Source organism: Lupinus angustifolius, chromosome LG07 (genome assembly GCF_001865875.1).
Source record: "Lupinus angustifolius cultivar Tanjil chromosome LG07, LupAngTanjil_v1.0, whole genome shotgun sequence".
NCBI lineage: Eukaryota > Viridiplantae > Streptophyta > Magnoliopsida > Fabales > Fabaceae > Lupinus > Lupinus angustifolius.
The window spans coordinates 8,177,943-8,194,791 of record NC_032015.1 but is presented as its reverse complement, the minus strand read 5'-3'; the positions used below and the strand labels follow the sequence as shown (position 1 = coordinate 8,194,791).

General features: G+C 33.8%; 1 protein-coding gene across 1 annotated transcript; it reads left to right on the top strand.

The window, feature by feature from the left end:
- Window positions 13,921-14,643, top strand: LOC109352892 (uncharacterized mitochondrial protein AtMg00810-like). Its single transcript, XM_019595075.1, has one exon. It carries the CDS (start codon window positions 13,921-13,923, stop codon window positions 14,641-14,643), a length of 723 nt encoding a protein of 240 aa, XP_019450620.1.

Genomic DNA, 16,849 nt, shown 5'->3' with positions numbered 1-16,849 from the left:
TCTACTTGAGAGAGTATTTGTGAGAAAACATATTGTCATTTGTCCTCATCATTATAAGAGGATTTCTTGTACTCTTTTTTTTTTTTTACATAGTGGAATTTTGTTCTTGATTGCCCGTGGTTTTTTTCCTCTCACACTGAGGGGTTTTTCCACGTTAAATCTTGTATGTTATTTTCTTTATCCTTTACTTGCTTCTCTTTTGTTCTCAATTGATTCAATCATGTGCTTCCGCATTGTGCTCTATCCTTAATACAAATATTTAAGGTCTATTTTTATTTATTTTTCAATTAAAATTTTGAAAATTTTGTAAAATTAATTATATTTCCTATTATTTTTTAATACTAGATTGTCCGATATTGGAGATGATTTCAACTCCCCCAAACCATAATATTGCCTTTAGAATTATGATTGCTTATTTAAAACACTAGGGAGTTTTTTATAAACCAAAACACAAAAAATAATATTAAATTGAAAGGTGTTACAGTGCTTCAAAGGAAAAGAAGAAAAAGATGGACACTTTAGAATAACAAAAGGGACACAAGAGAAGAGATATTGTAAAGGCCTTTGGATTAACCTTTGGCCGAAGCTTGTAGAAGTTCAACTTGCACATACATTTCTTTTGGTGGGAGTTTATATTTTATTGGAGGTTTGGTGAAGAGGAGATATTGAAGTCTCATTCATTTGTGATGGCTCAAACTCAAAATTTAGTTGGGTGAATGGATACGGTTTCTTTGTTTTTTAGGGGCATTTTGTTCGTCATATTTTTTGCATTATCAAATGACAACTTATCCTGGCTACCTTTCTTGAGATGCTTAATTCATTGATTTTGCTGGCTAATCATCATAATAATCTGATGTTGTTATTTGTTGCTCTTCTCTTCGCCCATTATTAAAATTACGGGGGTTTGCGGTCCATTTGGATCAGTTTTTAGGCAAAAAAAACTGATCCGATCCAAACACGTAATTAACATGCAGTCTGGATCGGTCGATCTGTTTATATTAAGATCTCCGATCCAATCCGATCCAAATATAATATGTGGTTTCGGTTCAGTTTGGATCGTTTTTTTTATAAAATATTAAAATTGCATTTATATTCAAAAATTATAAAAATGACTAAATATTAAGCATAAAACAAAAATAAAAATAGTGTTCAACAATATTAAAATGTGTGCAACAATAGTATATAAGTAAACAACATCATAAAATAGTAATAAACAATAAGACAATAATAATAAAAGTAAAAAATAGTAAAAACAACAACAAGATATCAATAATAACAAGACAACAAAACATCAAGATATCAATAACAATAATATGAGCACCGGTAATATAATTTTAACAGTTACAATGTTCCACCGATGATTAATAACAATAATACTTGAATCCTCTTTATTTGGTTGTGAGATTGGTTTAAGTTCTAAAAAGTGTATCAAATATAATCAATATGATTTAAAACATAGCAATATATATATAAGTGTATATTATAGAATATAACAAATAAAATATAGGTACAATTTCGGAGTTGGGACTTAAGATTAAGTTTGGAAGACACTTAAAAGTATTACACACTAAACTTTAAATACAATTTTGGTCCGTTATGGATCAGTCCGGATCCAAGAGGTGAAACCAAAATCCGGACCAGACCAATCGGTCTTTAAAAAATAAGTCCAACACGATCCAAATGCATTCGGTTTTTGCGGTTTCGGTCTATTTTAGACCGCTTTTCAGTTTTATTGTTGGACCAGTCTGGATTTGAACACCCCTAATCAAAATGAAGATTACATGTTTCACTTTTGGTGTCCTATTTATATACTAACTTAATTAAAAAATGACACCTAATTGAAAAGAAAAATAATAAAGTATAGGATATGAAGACAAATATTTTTTGTTGACCGGGTTTAACTTCTTAGTTTTATTCATTGAAGTTGGTTGATTAAAATTGGTGTAATTTACACTCTTATCCCTGAGTTTTAGTAAAATCACACAAATCATTCATCACTTTTCTACACCTACATAAACTTCCCTAATTTTTATATTTTCATTACATTAACTACCCATACATGAGAAATAAGTGTAATCTTTTCAACAAACAATGCGATAAATGCAATTAAGTTAAACAAAATATGGTATATTGTATAGACAAATCCAAATAATAGACAAATCAATGTATCTTTATTATGTTTTTTTACAAAATGAATCAACAATTCTAAAGAGATATTGTTTAAATCGCTTTTATATTATATCATAATGAACCAAAAATAATAATGAGGTATTGACTCATATATTATTTGGACTTGTCTCAACAATATATCATATTTTGTTTAACTTAATTGCATTTATCACATTTTTTTATTTAAAAGATTATACTTATTTCTCGTGTAGTGGTGAAAAATGTAATGAAAAAAATAAAAATCAAGGGTTTTTGTAGGTATAAAAAAATAATGGATGATTTGTATAATTTTACTAAAACTCATGGAGTGTATCATTATAATTTACTCTTAAAACTATTCATGAGATCTATCGATGTTGGTGATGATTTTTTACTCTTCTCAACATGCTTTATTAAATAATAAATCTATTTTTGCTTTAAAAATATATTTTCAAATATGATTTGGTCGATAAACTCAAAACATTCCATGCAAGATGGTATATTAATTACATATTTAAGATATATATATGAGAGATCTGTTTACACCCAAGTTAAATTATACTAGTTACACTCAATCTCAACCATTCATTTTCTTAAATCTAACTGTCTAAGTGAGTAAGTACAATAAATGATGAGAGAGAAAAATAAAAATATTAAATAACTTATTGCACTAACCATTTGCACCGTTAGACAAAAAAATGAATGACTGAAATTAAGTGTAAAACTTATTTGTAAACAAATCTCTCCTCATGTATAATGTAAATGTTTTTATACTCTAAATACACCATCCATCATTTACATGTTAACCATGATTAATTATTAAACAAAAGTAATATAAATATACTTATATAAACTTCACATATTAATTATAATTATAGAATTGGGATCCATTTACATTGGACGTGAAAGTTAACAAACCAAATCTCACCCCTTCATTCTAATCAAACCCTAAGGCTGATCTTTTTGGTTAATAATAAAACATGACTCTCTTTTTCCGCATTGAAAAATTACTCATCATTTCACAAGACCTTAACATTCTTCTTCCTCTATGTTTGGCACGGTGGATGTGGGTGTTAAATCAACATGATCACTGCAACGAAATAAAGAAAAGTTCAGTTTCAATGTAACAAGTTCATATGATATTGCACTAAAATCATATAAAAAGTATACTTTAATTGATTAGGGAAAATGGAACATCAGACACGATTCTAAATGTCTAAAATTGAATCAGTTTTTCACAATTTTAATTCCGCATGATTCCCAATGATCAGACAATATACCAAGTTCTTGGGGGGAAAATGAAAATATAATCAAATCATGAACGACTGCAACACTTGTTGAATTTTCTATTTTAATTACACCATATAACATGAACACTCATTCAACTATTAACCACAAATCATTATATTTTCCACGTTTAATAGAGAGAGAATATGTGTTTCTTAGATGAGAGCTTTGGGACTTTGAGTCTGCTAACGGAAGGAACCAGCGCTGTCACTGAGTATAAGAAGAGTCACATGTTTATCACATTATTTTTTTTAGTATTTATTTACGAGTTGAGTTTTGGATAAGAAAAAATAACAAGGAAAATGTAATAGGATAGCTTCTTTCCCTTAAAAAACTAAACTCGCATACACTTAATTTGTAAGTGAGTATTGACATATCAATGAAGTGAGAAAAAATAGTCCACTCAAGAATTTGTAATAGGATAGCATTATCACAAACACCTTTTCCAAGTTTTGTCCTTCTTATTGTTGGATGAAGAAGAGGAGAAACAGAAGAAGAATAGAAGAGGAAGAACAGAGAAGAAGAAAGAAGAAGAAAATGAAATTAACAAGAAGAGTTCAATGAATATTAGTGTATTGCTTTGATCAATGAAGAGAAGAATGATTCAGTTTTTACAATGCATATGTCTTACTATTTATAGCAATGATCAACTAACTAACAACCTAAAAATAGTAAGTTTCATCAACTAACAAAACTGAATTACCAAACAAGAATTAACACTCTTCCTTAATTCAGTTTGCATTGTTTATCAAGCCAATCTTCTTCCTCAAGGTTTCAAATCTTTCTTCCTTCAATGGCTTGGTTAGAATGTCAGCCAATTGATTCTCAGAATTGCAGAATTCTAACTCCAATCTACCTTTGCTCACTTGCTCTCTTATGTAGTGAAATCTGGTTTCAATGTGCTTGCTTCTTCCATGAGCAACAGGATTCATAGCCAGGTTTATAGCAGATTTATTATCCACCATTAGCTTTAGCTTCACCACTTCTGTTTCCACCTTCAATTCTGCCATAAGAGCACTCAACCAAGCAGCTTAACAAGCACTCATGCTAGCTGCAATATACTCTGCTTCACAAGAGGATAAGGCTACCGCCTCTTGGTTGTTGGAACACCAACTAATGGGAGCAGAACCAAGGAAGAAAAGATATCCTGTAGTGCTCTTCCTATCTGATTTGTCTCCACACCAATCAGCATAAGAAAAACCATGTAGATCTTTGTTGTATTTGTTTAATTCAGCATGATACATGATTCCATAGTTTAAGGTCCCTCTCAAGTACCTGAGGAGCTTCTTTACTGCAATTAAATGGCTATGCTTTGGAGACTCCATGAATCTGCTTATCCACCCAACACCAAATGCAATGTCAGGCCACGAGTTGCATATGTACCTTAAGGAGCCCACCATTTGTCTATATAGTGTCTTGTCTACCACTTGTTCTATTCCATCTTTGCATAGTAATGTCCCTGCATCAATAGGAGTTGATACATAGTTGCAATTCATCATCTCAAATCTCTGCAATACATCAGTTGTGTATTTCCTTTGATGCATCAATGTTCCAGCCTTGGTTCTCTTGAATTCGATGCCTAGGAAGTAAGAGAGTTCCCCTAGATCAGTCATCTCAAACTCAGCTTGCATTTGTGCTTTGAATGCTTGAATCTTGCCAAATTCAGCACCTGTTATGAGAAGATCATCTACATAAAGACACAAAATCAGTAGGTCAGTTGCATAGTTCCCTTTTACATAGACACCATGCTCAGTTGTGCATTTGGTGAAGCCAAGTTGTAGCAGAAAATCATCTATTCTCTTGTTCCAAGCTCTTGGAGCTTGTTTGAGTCCATAGAGTGCTTTGTGTAGCCTAAAAACCATTTCTTCTTTGCCTGCTGCTATGAAACCAGGTGGCTGAAACACATAGACTTCTTTGTCAAGTGGTCCATTCAAGAAAGCAGATTTCACATCCATTTGATGAATGTTCCAAGAGTTCTGGTTAGCCAGGGCAATCACCAATCTTACTGTCTCAATTCTGGCTACTGGTGCAAACACTTGATCATAATCAAATCCTTGTTTTTGCAGAAAACCTTTTGCTACCAACCTTGCTTTGTATTTAGATACTTGACCATCAGGATTAAGTTTGGTTTTGAACACCCACATAACTGCAATTGCCTTCTTGTTAGGTGGAAGGTTTGTTAGTGTCCAAGATTTGTTTCTTTCTATGGACATTAGTTCTTTATTCATTGCCTTAATCCAGTGAGATTGGCCAAGGGCTTCCTCTACACTAATTGGCTCCATTTCAGCAAGCAGTGCCATGTGAACAAAATCACCTTCAGCTGTGATTGTAGAGTCAGGAAAAACATCATAATCCCTCAATCTAGATGGTGGTTGTCTTACTCTTTGAGATGATGATGCAGTGAGGGGTTGATCATGTGGAGCATCAGTTGAATTATGCAGATTGTCAATGACTTCAACTTCTTCTGAATTATGCAGATTGTTTACAGCATCATCAATTTGCAGCCTAGATGCATCTTCAATTTGTAAGCCAGCTTTCATTCTAGAAGTGCTAGTTTCCTCATTCCAAGTCCAGCATTGGCTTTCATCAAACTTCAAGTTTCTGGTGATACAGAATCTATGAGTTAGAGGGTCAAAGACTCTGTATGCACCAGTACTGTGATAGCCAAGAAAGATAAGTTTTGAGCCTCTATCATCAAGCTTGCCTCTTTTTAACTCAGGAATATGCCCAAAACAGATTGAGCCAAATACCCTTAAGTGGCTTACACTTGGTTTAGATCCTGACCAAACTTCTTCAGGAGTCCTATGGTTCAATCTCTTAGAGGGACATCTATTAATGAGATAGGCTGCTGTTGAGACAGCCTCACCCCAGAATTTCTTGGGCAACCTTTTGGTTTTCATCATACTTCTAGCCATATTGAGTAGTGTTTTGTTTGCTCTTTCTGCAGTGCCATTGTGTTGAGGTGTGTATGGGGCTATCACCTCATGAAAGATCCCTTCTTTGCTGCAAAATTCACTGAATTGAGCTGAAGTGTATTCACCTCCACCATCTGACCTTAACTTCTTCAGCTTCAGATCACATTGCTTCTCAATTTGTGCTTTAAACTTCTGAAAAGTTTGAAACACTTTACTCTTTCTTTTGATTAGATAAATCCATATCTTTCTTGTATGGTCATCAATAAAGGTGAGGAAGTATCTGTTGCCTCCAATTGATTCTTCTTCAAGAGGACCACACACATCACTGAAGACAGTCTCTAATGGCTTCCTTGCTCTTGTAGGAACATCAGAACTGAATGAGTTTCTTGCCTGCTTGCTCAATTGGCACTCATCACACAAAATAGATGGAACAGTGATTAGTGGTAGTCCCAAAACAGATTGGTTTTTGCTCAAAGATTCAAGACTTCTAAAATTTAGATGGCCATACCTTTGATGCCACAACCAAGTGACTTGATCTGAGTTTGCTTGTAGGCATTTCTGATCACCAATCTGAATTTGAACCTTGAATGTTCTGTTAGAGGATAGAGGAGCTTTCAAGACCTTATGAGCTTTCTTATCAAAGACAGTTAGCAGACCATCCTTCATCACCATCTCATACCCTTTCTCCAACAACTGACCAAGACTAAGCAAATTATGCTTCATCTTAGGTACATAAAGCACATTGGAGATGTATGATTGTTTGCCATCTTGCCTTTGAATCACAACTTGTCCAACACCTTCTGCAGTTACTGAGCTTTGGTCTGCAAAGTTGACTCTACTTTTAGTAGATTCATCCAGAGTTGTAAACCAATCTCTTCTTCTTGACATATGGTTGGAACATCCTGTGTCAAGATACCAAATCTCAGCTTTCTCCTCTTTTACCTGATCTTTTCTTGTAGTGGCCATCAACAAGCAATATTCTTCATCTGATTCTTGATTGTTGTGAGCCAAACCAGCTTCCTCTTCTCTACTATTTGTCCATTTATTCATTTTGCATTCAGAAGCAAAATGACCATAATTCCTGCACTTGTAGCACTGAAGTTTCTTTCTATCAAATTTCTTCCTACCATCTGCATATTTGGTAGTCCCCTTTGATTCACCTTCCTTTCCTGATTTCCACTGGTTATCAGATTTTCTGCCAGAGTGTCCTTGCTCACCTGACTTCCACTTGCTATTGGCTTCCTTGCTCCACTAGCTATGAGGCTTCTTGGTGAATCTTGCTTGCAATGCTTGATCACCAATTCTCTCTGGATTTCTTTCCTTCAATCTCAACTCATGAGATTCCAGAGATGCTTGTAACTCTTCAATCTTGAGTTCCTCAAGATTTTTAGGCTCCTCAATTGCAACTACAATATGATCATATTTGCAAGTGAGAGTCCTTAGCACTTTCTCCACTATGCTCTTTTCTTTTAACATCTTGCCACATGACTTCATTTGATTCGAAAGAGTTAGGATCTTGGTCATGTACTCTGCCACAGAATCACTCTCCTCCATCTGCAGAAGCTCATATTGCCTTCTGAGCTGTTGCAACTTTACTTTCTTGATCTTGGCCATTCCTTCATAGCTTTTCTCTAAGCTATCCCAGGTCTGCTTGGCAGTTTCAGCACCATTTATCTTCTCATAGTTGGCCCCATCAACACATTGATGTAAAAGAAAGAGAGCCTTGCAATATTTCTTCTTGGCTTCTTTGTAGATTGCTCTTTGAGCTTCACCAGCTCCTTCCTCAATCTCCTGATATCCATTTTGGACTACTTCAAACACTTCTTGAAAGCCAAAAATGGCTTTCATTTAGTTCCTCCATCGATCATAGTTCTTGCCATCCAAGACAGGAAGTGTCAAGGAGAAACCACCATTGTTTGCCATCTCTTTGTTGCCTCTGCTGTGCACGATAACACCCACCCAGGTTCTCTTGGAAGATTCACACAGAATTCCCTCCTACAAAGCTGCTGATACCACTGTTGGATGAAGAAGAGGAGAAACAAAAGAAGAACAGAAGAGGAAGAACAGAGAAGAAGAAAGAAGAAGAAAATGAAATTAACAAGAAGAGTTCAATGAATATTAGTGTATTGCTTTGATCAATGAAGAGAAGAATGATTCAGTTTTTACAATGCATATGTCTTACTATTTATAGCAATAATCAACTAACTAACAGCCTAAAAATAGTAAGTTTCATCAACTAACAAAACTGAATTACCAAACAAGAATTAACAGATATCAGCTATATAAGCTGATTAATGTACAGATTCTCAATTTAATCAATCATTCGCCAACTCACATGTTCATTATCATAAGAGATACAATTTCTTTTTTCAAAATCTGTACATGGTTAATTAAACTACCTTGAATTTATGTAGTAATAGTGTTATTTGAATAATCACAATTTAACAATTAATCTTACAACAAATCAATTTGTATCTCTACTTTTATCTTTTATCTTTATACACATCTCAAAAAATCAATACAAAACTTAAAAGAAAACTTAAAATTGTCGTAATTTGATTGCTCAAATAACACGTACAATGTGATATAAAGCATATGTAAATTGACGATAACCTCATATAATGTATATTTTGCTTAATATACATCAACTTAGATCATTAAATTTATGATAAATAATTAAGATCATTATACTAAATCAATCTCAAAATCTGATCAAATTGATTGAAGTCATAGGTCAATGAAGCTTTGTCAATGTAGACGTCCTCAGTTATGCACACCCCTGATGAAAGCATGGAATTCCTTTATTTTAATAATAAATAAAATTAAAGTACAATGCAACAAAGAAAGTTACTTATCAATAAAGCATGCTATCGGATCCCGAAAATTCTGTATTCTAACAAAATGAATTCAGTTCCATCTTTTCCCAGATGAACCTATCTTGTTCTAAAAAAATATTATTTGAGAAGAAACCTATCAGTGTCATTGGGCTCCATATAATTTAACAATGCCTTGATCAATGTTATTTCAACAACTCATATTTAATAATTATTCTGACATCAAATTAATATATGTCTATCTTTCTCTTTCTTTGAGAGTTAGATTTTGAAGAGGAATGAAAAAAATTGAAGGCTTGTGTGTTATTTTATAAGTATATTTCATGGCTTCTAAATTTTTTATTTCCCTTTTTTTCCCTCCAAAATTCAACTCCCAGACAAATTTATAGTGTTTAAGTTCTATCTCAACATGCTTCTCTAATTTAAGGGACAGGAAATAACATTATTGATATATAATAGATGGATTAAAAAGCAGAACTTCGAACAAATTAGACACATACAAAAAGCTAGTAACATCAGCATCATTATTCGTCAATGGCGTGGTCCAACTAATAGACCAATTTGCAAAGATTATCTAGAGAGAGAGAGAGTCAACCAAGCAAACAAGATTGTGTTTGAAATATTGACATGCAAGCATGAGAAACTTTTTTCTACGTCCATGCATGCATTAGAAAATTGGAACAATACAATAAATTCTCGTCTAAAGGACCCCATATCAAATATTTCCGTATATAGTTTTTCTACTATTTTTTGGTACATTTGTTCTGAGTTAAGTTCTCTCCATTAGAAAGGCAAGTGCATCAAAAAACAAAGAAAAACACAATTTTCAATGACACATTTATCTTTTTAATTATAATGAAATGACAATATTACTATTCAAAACAAAGAAAAATACATGTACTTGTCTCTACATTAATGGAGAAAATTCTTGTTTATTTGGTCTTGTTAACAATAAAGCCCAAGAAGAAGAATCCACTATTGAGCCCAATGAAGATTAACAACCAACTTTCCATTTTTAGTAGTTTTTCAATTTTCTGTTAATTCAGTTGGCTATCATTTTCATTTTTAGGCAATTTCTATTTTAGTTGTTAGGTGTTTCTTATAGTATAATTCCGTCTCTCCTTCTCAAGGAGAATCGCGATTCTTTTTTCAAGCTTTCTTCATTTCTTTAATTAATAAAATTTCTTATTCAAGTCTATTATTGCATTCATATTTAGTTTGCCGAAATCATCTTCTTCAAAGTTTTCGATCATTGCTTCCATGAAGTTTCAGATTTCACATGGTATCAGAGCACCCTTCTGAAGGGTGTCTTTACTACCGTTGTGCAACCGTCCTATCTCCATCTTCGTATTAGTGAGTTCTCCCTTCCTATTTCATTTCTTCCCTTTTTGACGATCCTTCTATTCCCTTTTCAGATATGGCAAACCAATTAATAAACCTGATTCTTGATTCAACTGGCCCCTATTACATGAATCATAACGAGAATCCAAGAACAACTTAGTTTTTACACTTCTCAATGGTGAAAACTATCACGGATGGTCTCGTGCCATATCCATGGCGCTTGAAACCAAAAACAAAATTCACTTCATTGATGGAACATTGCCGAGACCTCCCCCTCAAGATCAAACCTTCAACGCTTGGAAAAGATGCAACAATCTTGTCGTGTCTTGGCTAACCCAATATATTGATCCATCTATTGTCCAAAGTGTCCTTTGCATGCAAGATGCACAAGAAATTTGGGAGGATCTTCGGGAAAGATACCATCAGGGCGGTTTCTTTCGCATCTCTGAATTAATTGGTGAAATTCGCTCAATCAAACAAGGCAACTTAACAATCAACAAGTTCTTCACAAAAATGAAAGGGTTATGACAACAACTAGATGATTACATGCCAATTCCCCCATGCCATTGTGATATCAGATGCACTTCAATGTTAGTTGTCAAGAATTATAGAGAAAATGACTATGTGATTTTCTTCCTAAGGGGCTTGAATGAAAAAATTTCCATAGTAAGATCCCATATCATGGTGATGGACCCTCTCCCTCCAATAAACAAGGTGTTTTCAATACTAATACAACAAGAAAGACATATGATATTTGAGGATCCAATCATTTCAGCAAACATCTCCACCACCAGCAATTTCGATAAAAGAATAACTATGAGCCTAGACAAAGAGGAAGAGGATACAGAGGCACCAACACAAATAGATATGTCTCACCTGGTAGATTTTGTTCTTCGGGAAGAGGAAGAGGTCAAAAATCTTGCACTTTCTGCCAAAGATCTAGACAAACAATAGATACTTGTTATAAAAAACATGGTTTCCCACCTGGTTACCAAAACAGTTTGAGCAACATCAACAACTATGTTGGACAAAGTAATGAAATCAGTTCACATCAAGATGAAGAGACTATGCATTGTGCTCTAAAGGAAGAAAAAAAGAGAAATGGATTTACCCTTCACACCAGCTCAACACACTGCTTTGAGGAACCTAATAAAACAATCTATGAATCAAGGTAATCCTGGTACCAACCAAATCATTTGCTCCATCCCTGCTGCAATAAACTCACACCAAGAAAGGAACAACTTAGGTAATCTGTATCTCAAAAACTTTCAATCCAATTCATGGATTCTTGATACAGGAGCAACATATCATGTTTGTTGCTCCTTACATGCATACCAAATCTTTAAGAGAATCAAACATATTTCCATTACTTTTCCAAATGGAAATCAGGTCAGTACATGCTATGCAAGACCTGTTGTTTTTTCTGATTGGTTATACCTTACAAATGTACCATATGTGCCTAGTTTTAACTTTAATCTCATATCTATTTCAAGACTTACCACCTCCTTGGACTGCAAATTAACTTTTTTCACCAATCATTGCCAAATTCAGGACCCACACTCCTTGAAGATGATTGGTGCAGCTGAGCTAATGGGAGGATTGTATGTTTTAAAAGATTCTAGCAAAAACTATCCTAGGCCTCACATTGTAAATTCCTGCATTAGATATAATAATTGTGATCTATAGCACTCTAAACTAGGACATTTGTCCAAAGACAAGATGAATGCTATGAAAACTCAATTCCCTTTCTTGAAGTACAATAAAGATTTAGACCTATGTGAAGTTTGTCAATTAGCTAAACAAAAAAGATTACCCTATTTTGTTAGCAGCACAACATCTATGAATGCTTTTGATTTGATTCATGTAGACATTTGGGGCCCTATTCATATACCCTCAACCTTTGGTCATAGATATTCTTTTAACCATTGTTGATGACAAAACAAGATTTACATGGGCCTTCTTTATGAAAAACAAATATGAAACTAGTCCTCTTTTGAAACATTTTGTCACATACATAGAAACTCAGTTTCACTTGACTATAAAGGCCATTAGAAGTGACAATGGCAAAGAATTCCTCATGTCAAATTTTTATCTTTCAAAAGGAATTGACCACCAAACCTCTTGTGTAGAGACACCACAATAAAATGGTGTGGTTGAAAGAAAACACCAACATACTTGCTATGGCTAGAGCCTTGATTTTTGAATCAAACATACCAAAATGTTTTTGGAACTATGTTGTCTCTTATGCTATACATCTAATCAATAGACAACCTAGTACTTTCTTGCATAACAAATCTCCTTTTGAAGAACTTTTCAGAACTTTGCCTAATGTAACTGATTTAAGGATATTTGGAAGTCTATGCTTTGCCTCTACCTTAGTTTCTAATAGAAGAAAGTTAGATCCTAGGTCTAAGAAATGTGTCTTTTTGGGTTTTAAGCATGGAACTAAAGGGCATATCTTGCTTGATTTGAGTACTAAGGAAATCTCCTTATCTAGAAATGTTTGTTTCTTTGAGCATGTTTCCCCTTTCCATCATAATGATTCAAACAGAAATGAAGACAATCAAGGGAGCATTCATATTCTACCCATCCATCCTACAGATGTTTTTGATTCCTCACCACCTGATTCAAGCACAAACCAACATGTCTTAGACATGGATTAACCTATCCACCATGATGCACCTATCCGAGCTGTCATAGAAGAAACTCATGACTCTACACTCACAAGACAATCTCAGAGGACCAGAAAGCCCCCCACCTATTTAAAAGACTATCAATGGAACCTTTTGACCAAGACTGACTCCCTTCACACTCACACCAAATACCCTATCAGCAACACTCTTGATTATAGCCTACTATCAAATAACTTAAGACATTTTTCCCTAGCCATATCCATCACTCATACACCTACCAATTATTTTGAAGCTATATCTCATCCCTATTGGAAAGATGCCATTCAAGCAGAACTCACTACCCTTGCCAAAAACAACACATGGATCTTGACAAAATTACCAACTGATAAGAAAGCAATAGGCTGTAAATGGGTATTCAAACTCAAACACAAACCTGATGGAACCATAGAAAGGTATAAAGCAAGGCTGGTTGCAAAAGGGTTTAATCAAACAGAAGGTGTGGATTACATGGACACCTTCAATCTAGTTGTGAAGATGACCACAATCAGAGTCCTGTTGTCCCTTGCTGCCATGAACAATTGGCACTTACACCAACTTGACATCAACATTGCCTTCCTCCATGGAGATCTAAAGGAAGAAGTGTACATGAAGATACCACAAGGCCTTGAAATCTCTAATTCTAACCCTGTCTGCAAACTTGAAAAATCCATTTATGGATTAAAACAAGAAAGCAGACAATGATACGATAAGCTTATTCACACCATGAACAAAATTGGTTGTTTAAAATGTTACTCAGATTATTCTCTTTTTGTTAAATCAACCAACAACACTTTTACTGCAATTTTGGTCTATGTAGATGACTTGGTGCTTTCAGGGAATGACCTTGATGAGATAAGACACACCAAACTTGTACTTCACAACAAGTTCAGCATTAAAGATCTTGGAAACTTAAAGTTCTTCTTAGGCATGGAAGTTGTCAGGGTCAGTCATGGCATAACCTTTTACCAAAGGAAGTATACTTTAGATCTATTAGAAGAATCTGTCCTCCTTGGCTCAAAACCAGCATCTACACCTATAGAGTACAATGCTAAAATTCAAGCAAGTTCAGGAAATCCTCTCACTGACTCAACCAATTATAGAAGATTGATGGGGAAACTCTTGTACCTCACTCACACCAGACCAGACATATGTTTCGCTGTGGGTTGTCTAAGCCAATTCCTTTCTGCACCAACCACCATACATTATCAAGCTGCAAACATAATCCTTAAGTATCTAAAAGGATCACCTGGACAAGGCACATTCTTCCCTAGAAATAACTCAACCACCATAAGAGGATATTCTGATTCTGACTGGGCAACATGTTTGGATACAAGAAAGTCAGTAACAGGGTGGTGTTTCTTTCTTGGAACGACTCTTGTTTCATGGAAGGGCAAGAAGCAGAACAGGTTTCAAGGTCTTCATCCGAAGCTAAATATAGAGCCTTAGCCATGTCAGCTTGTGAAGCTCAATGGCTGGTATCCCTTCTCCAAGACTTATGCATCCAATACTCCAATCCAGTTAGTATGTTCTGTGATAATAAATCAGCCTTGCACATAGCAACAAACCTAGTATTTCACGAAAGAACCAAGCACATCGAGATCGATTACCATGTTATTAGAGAAAGAGTGCAAAACAGAGTCATTCATCTTCTCCCTATCCATACTTCCTTGCAAGTAGCAGACATTTTCACAAAATCTTTTCAACCTTCACCCTTTCGCAAATTCCTTTCCAAGCTTGGCATAATCAATATTCATATGCCAGCTTGTGGGAGAATGTTAACAATAAAGCCGAGTTGAAAGAAGAAGAATCCACTATTGAGCCCAATGAAGATTAACAACCAAACAACCAACTTTCCTTTTTTAGTAGTTTTTCAATTTTCTATTAATTTAGTTGGCTATCAGTTTCCTTTTTAGGCAATTTCTGTTTTAGTTGTTAGGTGTTTCTTATATTATAAATTCATCTCTCCTTCTCAAGGAGAATCACAATTCTTTCTTCAAGCTTTCTTCATTTCTTTCATTAATAAAGTTTCTTATTCAAGTCTATTATTACATTCATATTTGGTTTACCGAAATCATCTTCTTCAAAGTTTTCGATCATTGCTTCCATGGAGTTTCAGATTTCACAGTTCTGGTGTACCAGATTTTCTGGTATTGGACGACCATACCTTTCAAACAAAAATTAATGAACTCTGATAAAAAAACAAAAGACTGGTCACAACTTGATTTGATTTTAAATTCAATTGGAAAGTTACTCTAATTTTTTTAAGATTACTAGCAGTAATTTAAGTAGTAAACTCCGTTTTGAAAAGAATTATTATTAAGGGAAGGTAAAAAAGATAAAATACAATGTTGTTTTATTGAAAGTATTTACTCCTTTTTAGAATCTCACAAAGTCGATTATGTTTCAGTTATTGTGATTGATTAAAAATATATATCTAAATTAAAGAATTAATATTTAAATATTTGTTTAATCAATCACAATAAGTAGCATATTTTATGATAGAAGATAATCTCGATTTTTGCAATCAAGTGAAGACCACAAGCCTGACTTAGAGACAAATTTTGAGTGTGAAGAAGAAAATTATATAACTTTGTTGAGCTGAAAGATAAGTATCTAGTGGGAGAGCTAAGCAAAGGGAAAAATATTCGATAGAACTATTATATAGTATTCGATAATGGATCATATATTTGATATATAATTTTATAGTATTAGAAGCTTTTTATATATCAAATTTAAGAAAAGTAGCTATTCTTTTAAATTGCATTTCCCACATGCAATTATAGTAGTATTGGGATTTGGGAGTTTCTAAAATTATTTATTGATAGTATAGGGCATGTAAATCAGTCAACATAGCATAGAGTTTCGAAAATGTAAATCAGAGAATTTTATTTGATTAAAAATAAAATTTAAATAACATAAATTAATATTTGTACGCTATTCTATAAGATTTTATTGGCTTGATACATGGGGATAGAGGATCCCCATCCATTTATAGGCATATATAATTAGCAAGAAACACAATATGTTATAGAACTATCATCAGTTCCATCTACTTCATTGTTTGTTAGTACAAGAACAACGACTAGAGCAAAATCATTTCAAATGAACTAAGAAACAATAGCTTCGGTACTCAAATAATAACAAAATTAACAAGTTGACCAAACTTTGTTAGAGCTTTGAGCTACTAATGAGTCTGCTTATGTCACTATAGCTTATGTCCACATTTGTTTTGGCAAAGTTGACATAAATTTCAGATATTTGGTTTTTGAAGATTTCTGAATTCAGGGCAACTAGAAAGTTGTTAAAATAGTTGAACTTTTTGATAGTTGGTTAGTTAATTTGGTTAGGTAGTTAATGTTTTATTCCCTTTATATAGATGATTCAATGTAACTTTGTAAAAATTCAATTCAATATAACATTTCTCATTCTTTCTTGTTCATCAAGAAAATCTATCTTATTCATGTCTCCTACCATTTTAACATGATATCAGAGCATAATTATTCTTTAATCGCTTCTGCTGTGACTCAATTCTTCCAAGATTCAAGAAAGATGAAGTATTGAAAACATAGAAGGAAATGTGAGGGTAAGAGAGATAGATACAAAACAACAAAGTTATGAGTGTTATTAAGTTTGGCAGGGACCCAATCTTTAC

Bases quoted from the DNA above. Each gene is read 5' to 3' on its own strand.
- LOC109352892 (XM_019595075.1), top strand. From the start codon at position 13,921: ATGAACAAAATTGGTTGTTTAAAATGTTACTCAGATTATTCTCTTTTT.